Raw genomic sequence first — 12,022 nt, 5'->3', positions numbered from 1 at the left:
CTATCCACTGAGCCACCTAGCTGCCCCTACAATTGACAATAATGGAGCAGAAAAGGAATGGACAGCTTTCAGAGATCTGGTGCACAGCAGAAAAGGAATGAACATTTGCTCATCTGAATCAGAATAGTCCCAAACATCCAGACTGGTTTGATGAAAATGATGGGGAAATACAGAAGCTGCTAAATGAAAAATGAGAACTCTACAGGGTTACCAGCAGGGTAGTTCATCTATTTCTAAGAAGCCATTTAATTCCTTCCATAAAAAGTAAAGTAGAAGTGAAGCTCAGAGACATATAGGATTTGGTACTGTTAAAAAGGCAGAAGAAATTCAGTTTCATATATATATATATATAACATAAAAAACAATCCAAAGTAATTTTATGATAACCTGAATGCTATTTAGGGGCCAAAGACATATAGTGCATCTCAATTACTCAGTGCTGATGGACTCACATTAATTAACGATAAAGACATGATCCTAAGAGATGGGCTGAACACTTCCATAGTGTTCTTAACAGACCATCATCAATCAACATGAAAACCACTGACCATTTACCTCAAGTTGAAGTCAATCATCTCTAGCTGAAATTTCAACTGACAAAGAGGTTTTTGAATTCCATTAGACTCCTTTCACATGGCAAAACACCTGTTCTGATTCTATTCCAGGTTAGATTTACAAGGTGGTGGATTCATTACTCATACCAAAGCTGACTGAAATTTTCTAGGGTATATGACAAAAAGAGGTATTCCCCCCAGAAATTCAAGGATAGCTCAGTTGTTTATCTTTATAAAGTTAAAGGAAATAGATCATCCTATGACAATTACAGACTTGTTTCTCTCTCTTAGTCATTACTGGAAAGATTCTTACCAGAGTCCTCCTTCATAGACGAATCCTTCAACTGGAAGATGGTCATCTATTTGAGAGCGAGTGGCTCCAGAAAGGGTTCAGTAACAGTGGAGTTGGTATTTGCTGCCTGACAATCACAGGAAAAATGCCAGGAGCAGAACAGAGGTCTGTATACAACATTTATAGATATGACGAAGACCTTTGATACTATCATTTGTGAAGGTTTATGGAAAATTATGTCAAAATTTGGTTCCCTGGAGAAGTTCATCAGTATTGTACATCAATATCATGATGGCATGCTTGTGCTGGTTCTGGATAGTGGATGATGCTCTCATGATTTCCCAGTCACCAATGGAGTAAAACAAAGTTATGTCCTTGCTTTCATGCTTTTTAGCATGATGTTTTTAGCCATGTTATCAAAAACCTTCACTGAGGAGGAACATAGCCTCAAGGTCAGCTACCACATTGATAGAAAATTCTTCAACTTGAAAAGGCTCCAAACCAAGACCAAAGTGGAGGGAGTGTTGGTGCATGATTTTCTATTTGCAGGTGATTGTGCATCAGTGAAGGCTCTGAAACTGAGGTGCTCCAAAGTGTGGATCAATTCTTTACTGCTTGTGCAAATTGGTCTAACAGCCAGGCCCACACCATCCATATGTGAAACTATTAATTACAGCAAATGGAGAAATTTTAAATACAATGAATAAATTCACTTACCTTGGCAGTGTACTTTCCACAGAGATACACATTCATAAGAATGTTAACTAATACATTTCCAGATTTAGCTCAGTGTTTGGGAGGCTCCAAAAGTGTGGGAGAGAACAGGTATTAGACTACCAAACTGAAGATCCACAGAGTCATTGTGCTGACCTCATTGCTGTATGCCTGTGAAACCTGGACAATCTACCAGGAAACTGAATCCCTTCCATTTAAATTATCTTAGGAAGATTTTTAAGCTCATCTGACAGGATAAGATAGACACCAAGGTCCTTTCTTGAATTAAACTGCCAAACACTACTCTAGAGAGGGCAAATCTGATGGCCTGACCATGTTATGACAATGCCAAAAGTATTCTTGCCAAAAAGACTATTTTATAGAGCTCTCATACAGGGCAAGTGCTCCCAGGGATTTAGAAAAAGCAATACAAAGACACTCAAGATCTCTCTTAAGAACTTTGGAGTTGAGATATTGGCACAAGACCACCAGCATGGCATGGCCTCAGCAGAGAGGGCACTGTGCTCTATGAGCAAAGCAGAACTGAAGTAGCTCAAAGAAGATATGAGATAAATAAGTTTAGAGAATCCACCGCAGATGTTCAAATGAAGTATTTGTGCCCAATATGTGTTGGGGTCTGATCAGCCACGATCAAATACAGGGTAACGGCTCTCACATGGTGGTGTTGTTTCGTTCCTCTTGGATAACAAGGACAAGAAGAATCAACTAAACTCAAACCATTCTGGCTTTCACTGCATAGCCAATAGTAGCCCCAACCCAAGCTTCACTGGTTCATCGTTGGTGTTTTGAGGGCTCAGTGTGAGTAAATAACAATTGTTTCTGTTCTGGCCAAAAACTCTGAGGGTCTTCCTCTCCCTGAATGATTTTTTTTAATGTGAAAGCAAAATAGGTCATCTTTTGCTTCAATTCTTAATTAGCCTTTAACCACTGACAAACTGAGACCTGGGAAAAGACTTTAACTTTAAAAAGGTCAAGGTTTCTCACTGCATCCAGGGTCATTGCCAGTCATTCTAACCTTAAGTCTTGCCACTGGAGTCAGATGACCCCTACAGGAAAGAGTAGGACTTGATGACTTTGTACAGCTTGGCCTCACTTAAATCCAATTCACTTGCTGATGTCATTGGTCCTCTTCAAGAAAGAAGGACCAACAACCACAACAAACCCCTTTGTCTCAGTTTCCTCATCTGTAAAATCAACTGGACAAGGAAATAGCAAATCATTCCAATATCTTTGCTAAGAAAACCTCAAATGAGGTCAAAGTATCAGACATGATTGAAAAAATGACTGAACTCAATGTTCTATTGTATTTTTATTTGTTAAATGTTTCCCTATTACATTTTAATCTGGTTCAGAGAAATGGGGCATGTTGTAAGGTATGATGCATTAGACTTTGAAGTCAGGAAGACCTGGGTTCAAGTCTACCTCAGATACTTAATAACTGTGTTACCCTGAATGAGTCATTTAACCTCACTGTGCCTCAGTTTCTTCATCTGCAAAATGAAGGTGATGGACTAAATAGCCTCTGAGGTCCCTTCCAACTTTAAACTCTATGAGACGTTAATATCATAATGATTAGAAAATGCAAAAGTGAATATGCTATTTTGAAAGAGTAATTCAAATACTATTAAAAACTCAAGTATTAACCATATTTTAAATATTTACATATTTCAAATACTATTTCAAAATAGTATATTCTGTTTTGAAATTCTCTAAAAGACTTTTTAGGAAAGTTCTTTTTATCTCTTTATCTTCAGAAACTGCATATAATAAACAAATTAAATTCTTGTTTTGTTAGTTTTTTTGTTGTGGCAGAGAATTGGAAACTGGGCAATGGCTAAACAAGTTTTGATATATGAATATATATATCAACATATGAATATGTTGAAATACCATTGTGCTATAAGAAATGAAGAGGGGAATGGGTTTCAGAAAAATCTGGGAACACTTATATGAATTAATACAGATTAAAGTGAGGAGAATTAGAATAGTATACACAGTAAGAGCAATGCCATAATGATGAGCAACTATGAAAGATTTAGCCATCAGGATTATAACATTGATCCAACATAATTTTAAAGAACTTTGGGGGGTCAACTGGGGGCACAGTGGAACATCTGGCCCTGGAGTCAGGAGGACCTGAGTTCCAATCCGGCCTCAGACACTTAATAATTCCCTAGCTGTGTGACTTTGGACAAACCACTTAACCTCATTGCCTTGCAAAAACAAACAAACAAACAAGCAAAGAAGAACTCCCAATGGAAAATGTCCTCTACCTCCAGGGAGAAAAATGATGAAATCTTAGTACATTTCACTTACTTTATTTTTATTGCTTTAAAAAAAAATTCTTTTTTGTAACATGACTAAAATTATTTAACATTAAAAGAAAATTTTTGTTGCATTAAATTGATCAACAGAGGAACTCAGAGAAAACTGTTGGATAACTGGGAAATAGTGACAATTATTTTGGATGGTAAGAGACATAGGGATGGGGAAACAAGCTCTGTGCTAAACACTTTACAGAAATTATCTCACTTAATCTTCACAGCCTTGGGAAGTGTGATTTTTATCCCCATTTTGCAGTTGAGGAAACTGAGGAAGATAAAGGTTAAGTGATTGACAATCTTCATTGCTGTAGTTTTCTCAGTCATGTTCAACTCTCTGTAAGACATTTTGGGGGTTTCTTGATAAAGATACAAGAGTAGTTTTGCTGTTTCCTTCTGTTCATTTTACAAATGAGGAATCTGAGAGAAATAGGATGAAGTGACTTGTCCAGGGTTACACAGCTAGTATCTGAGGCTGGATTTGAACTCAGATATTCCTGTGCCATTTACCTGTCCTCTAAGGGATTCCAAAAATCAAAGAGAAGGAGGGATGACTTTCTAAGAAAGACTAAGAGAAAGGGGTTACAGCAGCTAGAGAATGCAGTAGACCAATCAAGGAGGTTCAGTAAATGAATTCAATCATTTTGATGGAAGACTAAGGAGGAAGGCAGAACTATTAAATAAGCTCAAAAAGCTAGAGAGGATCAGCTGTGGATCATCTTGAATAGCAGGCAGAGTTGAACTTGAATCTTGACAACTGGAAGCTGAAGTAGATTTGGTGGCAGAGGTGTTGTTGGGTGACCAGCCTGCTCCCCACCAAAGAGACTTGAACTGGAATCTGTTATACCCCAGAGAGTCAGGGTGGCGGAGGAAAAGACCCCAAAGGGTGATAGGTATCAAGCTATATCAAGATATATTTTATTATTCCAATTACAAATTATGAAAGTTTTCCAACATTCATCCACTTGTATAAGTTACACAATTTTCTTCCACTCTCCCGTCCCACTCCCTCCCCTCCGCAGCCTACAGTCCAGTGAACATTGAACATGTACATTTGTGCTCAACATTGAACATGTGCATCTGCGTTCAACATTGAGCATGCATGTTTCTGTTGATCATTGAACATACGTGTCCAACGTTGGACATGTGTGTTGAGCTCAACACGGAACGCATGCATCTGCATTCAACATCGAACATGTATGTTTCTGTTCAACGTTGAACATGTGTGTTTGTGTTCAACACTGAACATGTGTGTTTGTTTTCAACATTGAACATGGGCGTTTGTGTTCAACATTGAACATGTGTGTTTGTGTTCAACACTGAACATGTGTGTTTCCATTCAACATTGAACATGGGCGTTTGTGTTCAACATTGAATGTGTGCGTTTGTATTCAACATTGAACATGTGCGTTTGTGTTCAACATGTCCACATATTAGTCAATTTCTGTATGAGGAATGGGGACTAAGGGAAAAGAAAGAAAATCAGGGGTTGGGAAAGACACAGATGAGAACCGGTATGGTACGGTGGAAAGAATCTTGAGTTTGCAGTCAGTCGACACAGAGTGAAGTTTCCACTTGGACTTCAGACGTGTATAATCCTGGGCAAATCCCTTCTTCTCCATAGGCCTCAGTTTCCTCACCTGTAAAATGAAGATATTAGAACATAAATCCTATAAAATTCTTTTACACATCTAAGACTAGGATCCCACAGTCATAGTTTCAATTGCTCTACTGATTATTTTTGCTTTGCTCTGCCTCTGGTGGTCCAGGTTTCCCCAAATTTGAAAATTGTCTAGAATTCTAAATTGAGGGGCGGGGCGAGATGGACACAGAAACTACATTTCCCAGGAGGCTCGGCGACCGGAAAGGAAGTGCTTTGGCCGCCTCTCGCCCCTCCTTATAGACCGGAAGTGCGGAGCTGGATTCTCTTTCCCCTTCTCTCAAGGTAGGAATGGCTGGCGGGAGCTGGGCGCTGTTCTCTTCCACGTTTCGAATCCGGAGCCATCCGGGCTCTTATGGCCGCGAGGCGGCCTCAGCACAGCCCGCACGTTCTCGGGCCCCGTCCCGGGGCTCCCCGGGCGCCGGCGCTTCTCCGGCTTTGGCGGGGCGGCCGGCGTTGGAGGCGCAGGCCGCGGAGAAGGCCCCGCCGCCGCGCCCGGAGCGGACACGCCGGCGTGGGGAGGGAGGGGGCCTTGCGGGGCCCCCCCAGAGGGAGGCGGAGGCCGGGGCCTCCCAGGCAGGGGGAGGGGGCTGCCCTCGCCTGTGAAGCGGGGATCACGAGAGCCCCCGGGTGCAGACCCCAGCCATAGCCGAGGGGCCGCAGCCGTGTCCCGGGAAGGGGCCAGCGCCCGCCGCTGCAGGGCCCGAAGGGACTGAGGGGGCCCCGGGGGCGCTTTTTTATTTTTTGGTAATTGCTTCCCTCCAGGGTCAGGGGCCTGGAGCGTTATCCCCCCCCACACACACCTTAACCATAGCCCCGGGAAGGGATGTTGTGAGTGGTCAGTGGGCTGCGCTTGGAGACCCCAGTGTCTCCCCTCCCGGGGGTCAGTAGCCAGGCTCAGTTTGCTGTTGGGCCGCCGGGTTGTTAGTGCTGACAGCCAGCTTTTCTTCAGAACTCCAAAGGACTTTGTCGTCTAATTGTGAAGTGCCTGCAAGATTTAGGGTTTAAAAATTGGGGTCATTTGACTCTTGGTTGGGGGGGGGGTTCCTTAGCAAAGATACTGGAATGATTTGGGATTTATTTTTCCCACTCATTGCAAGTCACGGAACCTGAGGATTATTTTTTTTTGGTTTTTTTGCAAGTCAATGGGGTGGGTGCTCCATCCACCCGCACCACCTAGCCACCCCTGAACCTGAGGATTGTTAATAAGATTTACCCAGATAGTGTCTCGGGCCAAATTTAAACTTAATGAAGAGTCTTACTAATTTCAAGCTCTATCCACCGCCTCATATAGAAACTGGAAATGGAAAGATGAAAAGAGCCTTTATGATGGCTGTGTGGAGTTGACAGGGAAAAAAGATGGAGGAATTGTAAACATTTCTCTTTATGTGGCTGAGGATTTCTTTTTTTTTTTTTTAAGTCTTCTCTAAGCATTTAGGAGCCATGGGAGATTTTCAAGCAGAGAATTAACTAGTCAACATCAGGATATTTTAAAAGAAAACATGTATGTGTGGAGGGGAAAGAGACTGCAGCCAGGTGGCTGGTGTGCTAACCAAGACAAGTTAATGAGCATGTACTTGTTAATTGATTGCATTGGGGTGGCATTGCAAACTCATTTAGCCACTTTCTCTATTGTCAGATGGCGGACAAAAACCCCCCAAAGCCTCCAAAGGAAAAGAAGGTCAGAAAGGAAAAAAAGGAAAGGAAGGCCAAAAAGGAAGATGGGGCTGAAAAGGTGGTGAAAAAACCTCGAAAGCATTGCAGTCGAAACCCAGTCTTGGCCCGAGGGATCGGCAGATACTCCAGGTCTGCAATGTATTCCCGCAGAGCCATGTACAAGCGGAAATATGCTGCACCAAAAACCCGGATTGAAAGGAAAAAGAAAGACAGGGTGCCTGCTACTATCTCAAAGCCAGTTGGTGGTGATAAAAATGGAGGAAACCGAGTGGTAAAGATTCGCAAAATGGTAAGATTTGGAAATACATTAAACAACCAAATTGGCTCTGACAATTCAGGAAAGGGCAAGGTTTTTTTTGTTTTGGTTTGGGTTTTTTTAGGTTTTTTCAAGGCAAATGCCAGGTACTCCTGATCCACTGCACCAACCACCTAGCCACCCCAAAAGGGCAAGTTTCTAAGGCTATCTCATTGTGACCCTCTGCCTATTTTACAGGTTCTTCAACATCTGTTGTGGTACTTGGTCTTCTCTAAAGAGATAAATATTTGCTTTTAAATAACTTTCCGTTTAGTTGAGAAATAAGGCAAGAGGAAGTGTTAGAAAGCAGGATGCTGGGTCCAACAAATAAGTTTGTATAGTCATTGTGCTTGTAGTAGCAGAATTCACTGGTTCTCTTTGGAGAGTTCTGGAGGGCTTTCTGCTTTTGTAACTTTCTGTTTATGTGTGGTTCTAGCCCAGGTATTACCCTACTGAAGATGTGCCCAGAAAACTCCTAAGTCATGGCAAAAAACCCTTCAGCCAGCATGTGAGGAAACTTCGCTCTAGCATTACCCCGGGCACAGTTCTGATCATGCTCACTGGCCGCCACAGGGGCAAGGTAAGCTTACTGGTTTTGTGTGTGTACCTTAGTGCTCATCCTCTTTTCTATGGGCTGCCAGTGTAAACTGTTTATAAGTTTCTTTACTTTTGTTTGGGTTTTTTGGTTCTGATCCTGGGTAAATTGTATTCCTTTATTTGTCCCTGTTTTAGTTATGGATCACTTGTTTTCTAGTAAAATAAAGATTATTCTACATACTAAGGCTTGATGGGTACTATGAAAACATTCCTCATTTTAAAGTATTTGAGATTTGACATTACTTTCTTTGCAGCGCGTGGTTTTCCTGAAGCAGCTGGCTAGTGGTTTGCTACTGGTGACTGGTAAGGAAACTTTACCCCCTTGTAAGATACCTTTTTGATGTCTAATTTTTTTCATTGCTATAAACCCTATGTTTAAGCCTTAGCTCTTCTGTTTTGTGTGCAGAGACCAGTTTGATAGATCACCTAGTAAATAGTAGGGCTGACTCTTAAGAATTGGAAGATCTTTATTCAACTTTGCTCTTAATACCATGGTTTTTGGCCTTTTAGTAATGTAATGGGATACTCAGCTAAACTCTTTAGACTCAGTAACTAGTTATGACTAAACCTAGAGAGTAAGTTAAATAAGATAGACTTCTCAGGGTTCTCAACATTGACTTAACCACCCTGTGTTCATATGTACTAAGAAGTATAGCATACCAGTGTTTTTAGTAGACTGGTAGTTAATTCTAGAAGAAGACCATGTCAGTGACATAGCTGCACTACTGGAAAAAGTCTCTTGGGGACCTTGGCTTTGGTTTCTTGCCTTCTCTGATTCATCTTCCTTATGGCTGTAATATTCCCAAAGCACAAGGCTGACCCGTGCCAACCTGCTGCTCAGGAAGCTTCAGTGGTTTCCTTGTAATCATTAAGATAAAATGCAAAAACCTCTGTGAGGCATTTGAAGCCTTCACCTATCTTCAGAATTGATTTCCCATTGCTCTGCCTCTTGCTATTTCCTCATAGACTCTATTTTATTTATTGATAATGGCTAGAATGAACCATTCTTTTCTCATTATTAGTTCAGCACATTTTAGGGTCTTAATCCCCAGAGTATTGAACTGAGCACAACATCAAAACTTAAAAGGTTTTGAGAACAATCCTGACAACAACCTTGTTGTTAGGAAGAACATCACCAGAAATTTGATCCCTACTCCCAAGATGAAATTTTCTAGATAACGTTACTTAAATTTTTTTTTGTATTTGAATTAGGTCCAAAACCTCATATAAACTGTTCTCTTTTTAACTAGGACCTCTGACCATCAATCGGGTTCCTCTACGAAGGACCCATCAGAAATTTGTCATTGCCACCTCTACTAGGGTTAACCTCTCTGGTGTAAAAATTCCAAATCATCTTACTGATGCTTACTTTAAGAAGAAGAGGCTCCGTAAACCCAGACACCAAGAAGGAGAGATTTTTGACACAGAGAAAGAGGTGAGATTTCTATTTTTTTGTATTTCAAAAGATTTCTGTAACCCTTGAGATGATCTTAAAGATTGGGGGGGGTGCTCTAAGGGGACAGGTTATATTGTCAGCAGTTAAATTTGGAGAGCTATTTTGACCTACAGTACAACTCTTAAATAGCCAAGGCTTTTTAAACAGTTATTTGCTGAGTTGATTCCATGTTTTAGCCTCTGATTGAATTTGTGTATGTTCTCTTTTTAGAAATATGAGATTACAGAGCAGCGCAAGGCTGATCAGAAAGCAGTGGACTCTCAGCTCCTGCCCAAAATCAAGAAAATTCCTCAGCTCCGTGGTTACCTGCGTTCTGTATTCTCTCTCTCCAATGGAGTTTATCCTCACAAATTGGTGTTCTAAATGCCTTGCAGAGAACTCTTATTAAAATATTTGGAATAGCGATTTTCTTGTACCTTTTTTGTGTTCTAAAGGTCACCCTGTTCATTTCTGGGGTCCTAGCTCCCAAAACCTGAGGTTCCTAATCTTGCCGAGCAGAAGCATTGGATCTCTTTGAATGCTTTATTCTGGTGACCTGAGCTCTAAGTACAAAATCAAAACTCCAAACTCTTCCTATCCTTCCTGGCAAGGCTTTATCCAGCTTCTTTGCAATACAGCTGTTTCCCAACAGGCAAGCTTAAACTAATAGCTGTTATTCTTTCTGCCTTTTGGGGCCAGGTAGAGCATCTAATCGAGTCTCCAAATTAGTCTCATTTTTCAGACAATCCTCAGGGCAAGAATCTGAAGCCCTAAACTGGTTCTCATGAGTATTCTGGAACTTAAAAATATGCTTTGTAAAATGTACCCCAAATAACATTTCACTATAAAGTCTAAGGGGGAAAAAAGTGATTTCTCCCCCAGATGCTATCCCATTAATGAAGTCAGGAAATAGTTATTATTAAGAATAGACAGGAATGAGTAGCTAGATGATGCAGTGAATGGGGAGTCAGACCTAGAGTCAAGACCTGAGTTGAAATTAGATTTTACACACTAGCTGTGTGATTGTGGGCAAGTCATGTGTGTGCCTCAGTTTCCTCATCTGTAAATAAACTGGATGAGGAAATAGACCACTCCAGTATCTTTGCCAGAACTTCAAATATGTGGGGCCACAGAAAGTTAAAATGATTGGTACCTGGCTCTTTTAATTGTTGGATGCAGAAAAACCCTTAGCACTTTTTTCTGTTAATACCAACACCCTGATCATAGGTCAATAATAGTTGAATGCTTGAGGCTAGACCGAGAGACCTTTGAGAGTCAAGAATGTAGAGATCTGGGTTGGCTTAGGTGCTGCAGTGGATAGAGCCCTTGCCCTGGAGTCAGGAGTACCTGAGTTCAAATCTGACCTCAGACACATAATTACCTGGCTGTGTGGCCTTGGGCAAGCCACTTAACCCCATTGCCTTGCAAAAAAAGTAGAGATCTGGATTTAAGTCCCACCTATGATAACTGGTTACATAAGGATCCTGTACAGCTTAGTGACAACTTTGGACTCAACTTTCAGAAAAAGTGGGTCATAATCTGCTTTGATTGGGATAGTTTCTTTGCAGGTTCCCCGTGTTAATGAAATTACAGGACTGGCCCCATCCCTTATTTTTTGTCAAATGACAAATTTATAGCTTCTTTCACGCATCACAGTACATTGAGGAGCTCTAAATTGAGCTTTTCAAGATAAGATGCCCCTGAACCTAGCTACGAGATTGTGGACAAATCATTTGACGCCCTTAGTCTCAACCACGTAGTCTCCAATCTTCATTTTATTTTGAAGTCTTTAAGACAGAATCAGAAATTTAAGAGCTAACCCCTCATTTGATAGTACGAAGTCAGTCTAGAAAAGTGTCTGGGCCAGATTTCAAACCCTAATCTTTTCTGATTTGGGGTCCAGTATTATAACGTAACCTCAATTATAAATCATAGTTACCAAAAGCCTGCCTAGCTCCTAATAATCTGACTAAATAGTGGGTTTTTTTTTTTTATTTAAGGCAGGTGGGGTTAAGTGGCTTGCCCAAGATCACATAGCTAGTAATTATTAAGCATTTTAGGCTGATTTTTAACTCAGGTCCTCCTGATTCCCAGGGCTAGTATTGTATCCACTGTACCACCTAGCTGCCCCCAGATAGGGTTTTCTGTTAGAAAACTTAACATGTGATAAAATTCTTTAATATTTTGAGGGGTCCAGCCCTGTGATTTATTTCTGAGGGAGTTAGGAAACATTCATATATTTAATCATTTTTGAACTGAAAGACTAGAAACTTGCTCTACTGATAGAATCTATCTCTACTGGTAAAAACTAGCACTCTTGTCTGTAATATATAATCTTAGAGAATTTCCTTATACATTGGTACAGATTAAGTGATACCCATTCTTAACATGGCTGGAAGGCAGCTAGGTGGTGCAGTGGAAAGAGCACTAGCCTGGCAACCAGGGAGAGAGGTGTT

At 41.0% G+C, this 12,022-nt stretch overlaps 1 protein-coding gene across 1 annotated transcript; it reads left to right on the top strand.

Annotated features, from left to right (window-relative positions):
- The first annotated feature begins 5,781 nt into the window (after positions 1-5,781).
- On the top strand, positions 5,782-10,015 carry LOC141501624 (large ribosomal subunit protein eL6-like). The gene is made up of 6 exons (XM_074205783.1): positions 5,782-5,847; positions 7,202-7,528; positions 7,971-8,114; positions 8,386-8,434; positions 9,382-9,566; positions 9,798-10,015. The coding sequence occupies exons 2-6, from the start codon at positions 7,202-7,204 to the stop codon at positions 9,948-9,950; spliced, it is 858 nt and encodes a 285-aa protein (XP_074061884.1). The 5' UTR covers positions 5,782-5,847; the 3' UTR covers positions 9,951-10,015.
- The last annotated feature ends 2,007 nt before the right edge of the window (positions 10,016-12,022 follow it).

The sequence above is a fragment of the Macrotis lagotis genome, chromosome X (genome assembly GCF_037893015.1).
Source record: "Macrotis lagotis isolate mMagLag1 chromosome X, bilby.v1.9.chrom.fasta, whole genome shotgun sequence".
Classification (NCBI taxonomy): domain Eukaryota; kingdom Metazoa; phylum Chordata; class Mammalia; order Peramelemorphia; family Peramelidae; genus Macrotis; species Macrotis lagotis.
The sequence above is the reverse complement of the archived record's forward strand: the minus strand, read 5'-3'. Positions and strand labels throughout refer to the sequence as shown.

What these genes read in the sequence shown, in the direction of transcription:
- LOC141501624 (XM_074205783.1), top strand. Translation starts at nt 7,202, where the DNA reads ATGGCGGACAAAAACCCCCCAAAGCCTCCAAAGGAAAAGAAGGTCAGA. An exon ending in CTGGCCGCCACAGGGGCAAG is followed by an intron (nt 8,115 to 8,385) that starts GTAAGCTTACTG and finishes CTTTCTTTGCAG; the next exon opens with CGCGTGGTTTTCCTGAAGCA. An exon ending in TGGTTTGCTACTGGTGACTG is followed by an intron (nt 8,435 to 9,381) that starts GTAAGGAAACTT and finishes CTTTTTAACTAG; the next exon opens with GACCTCTGACCATCAATCGG.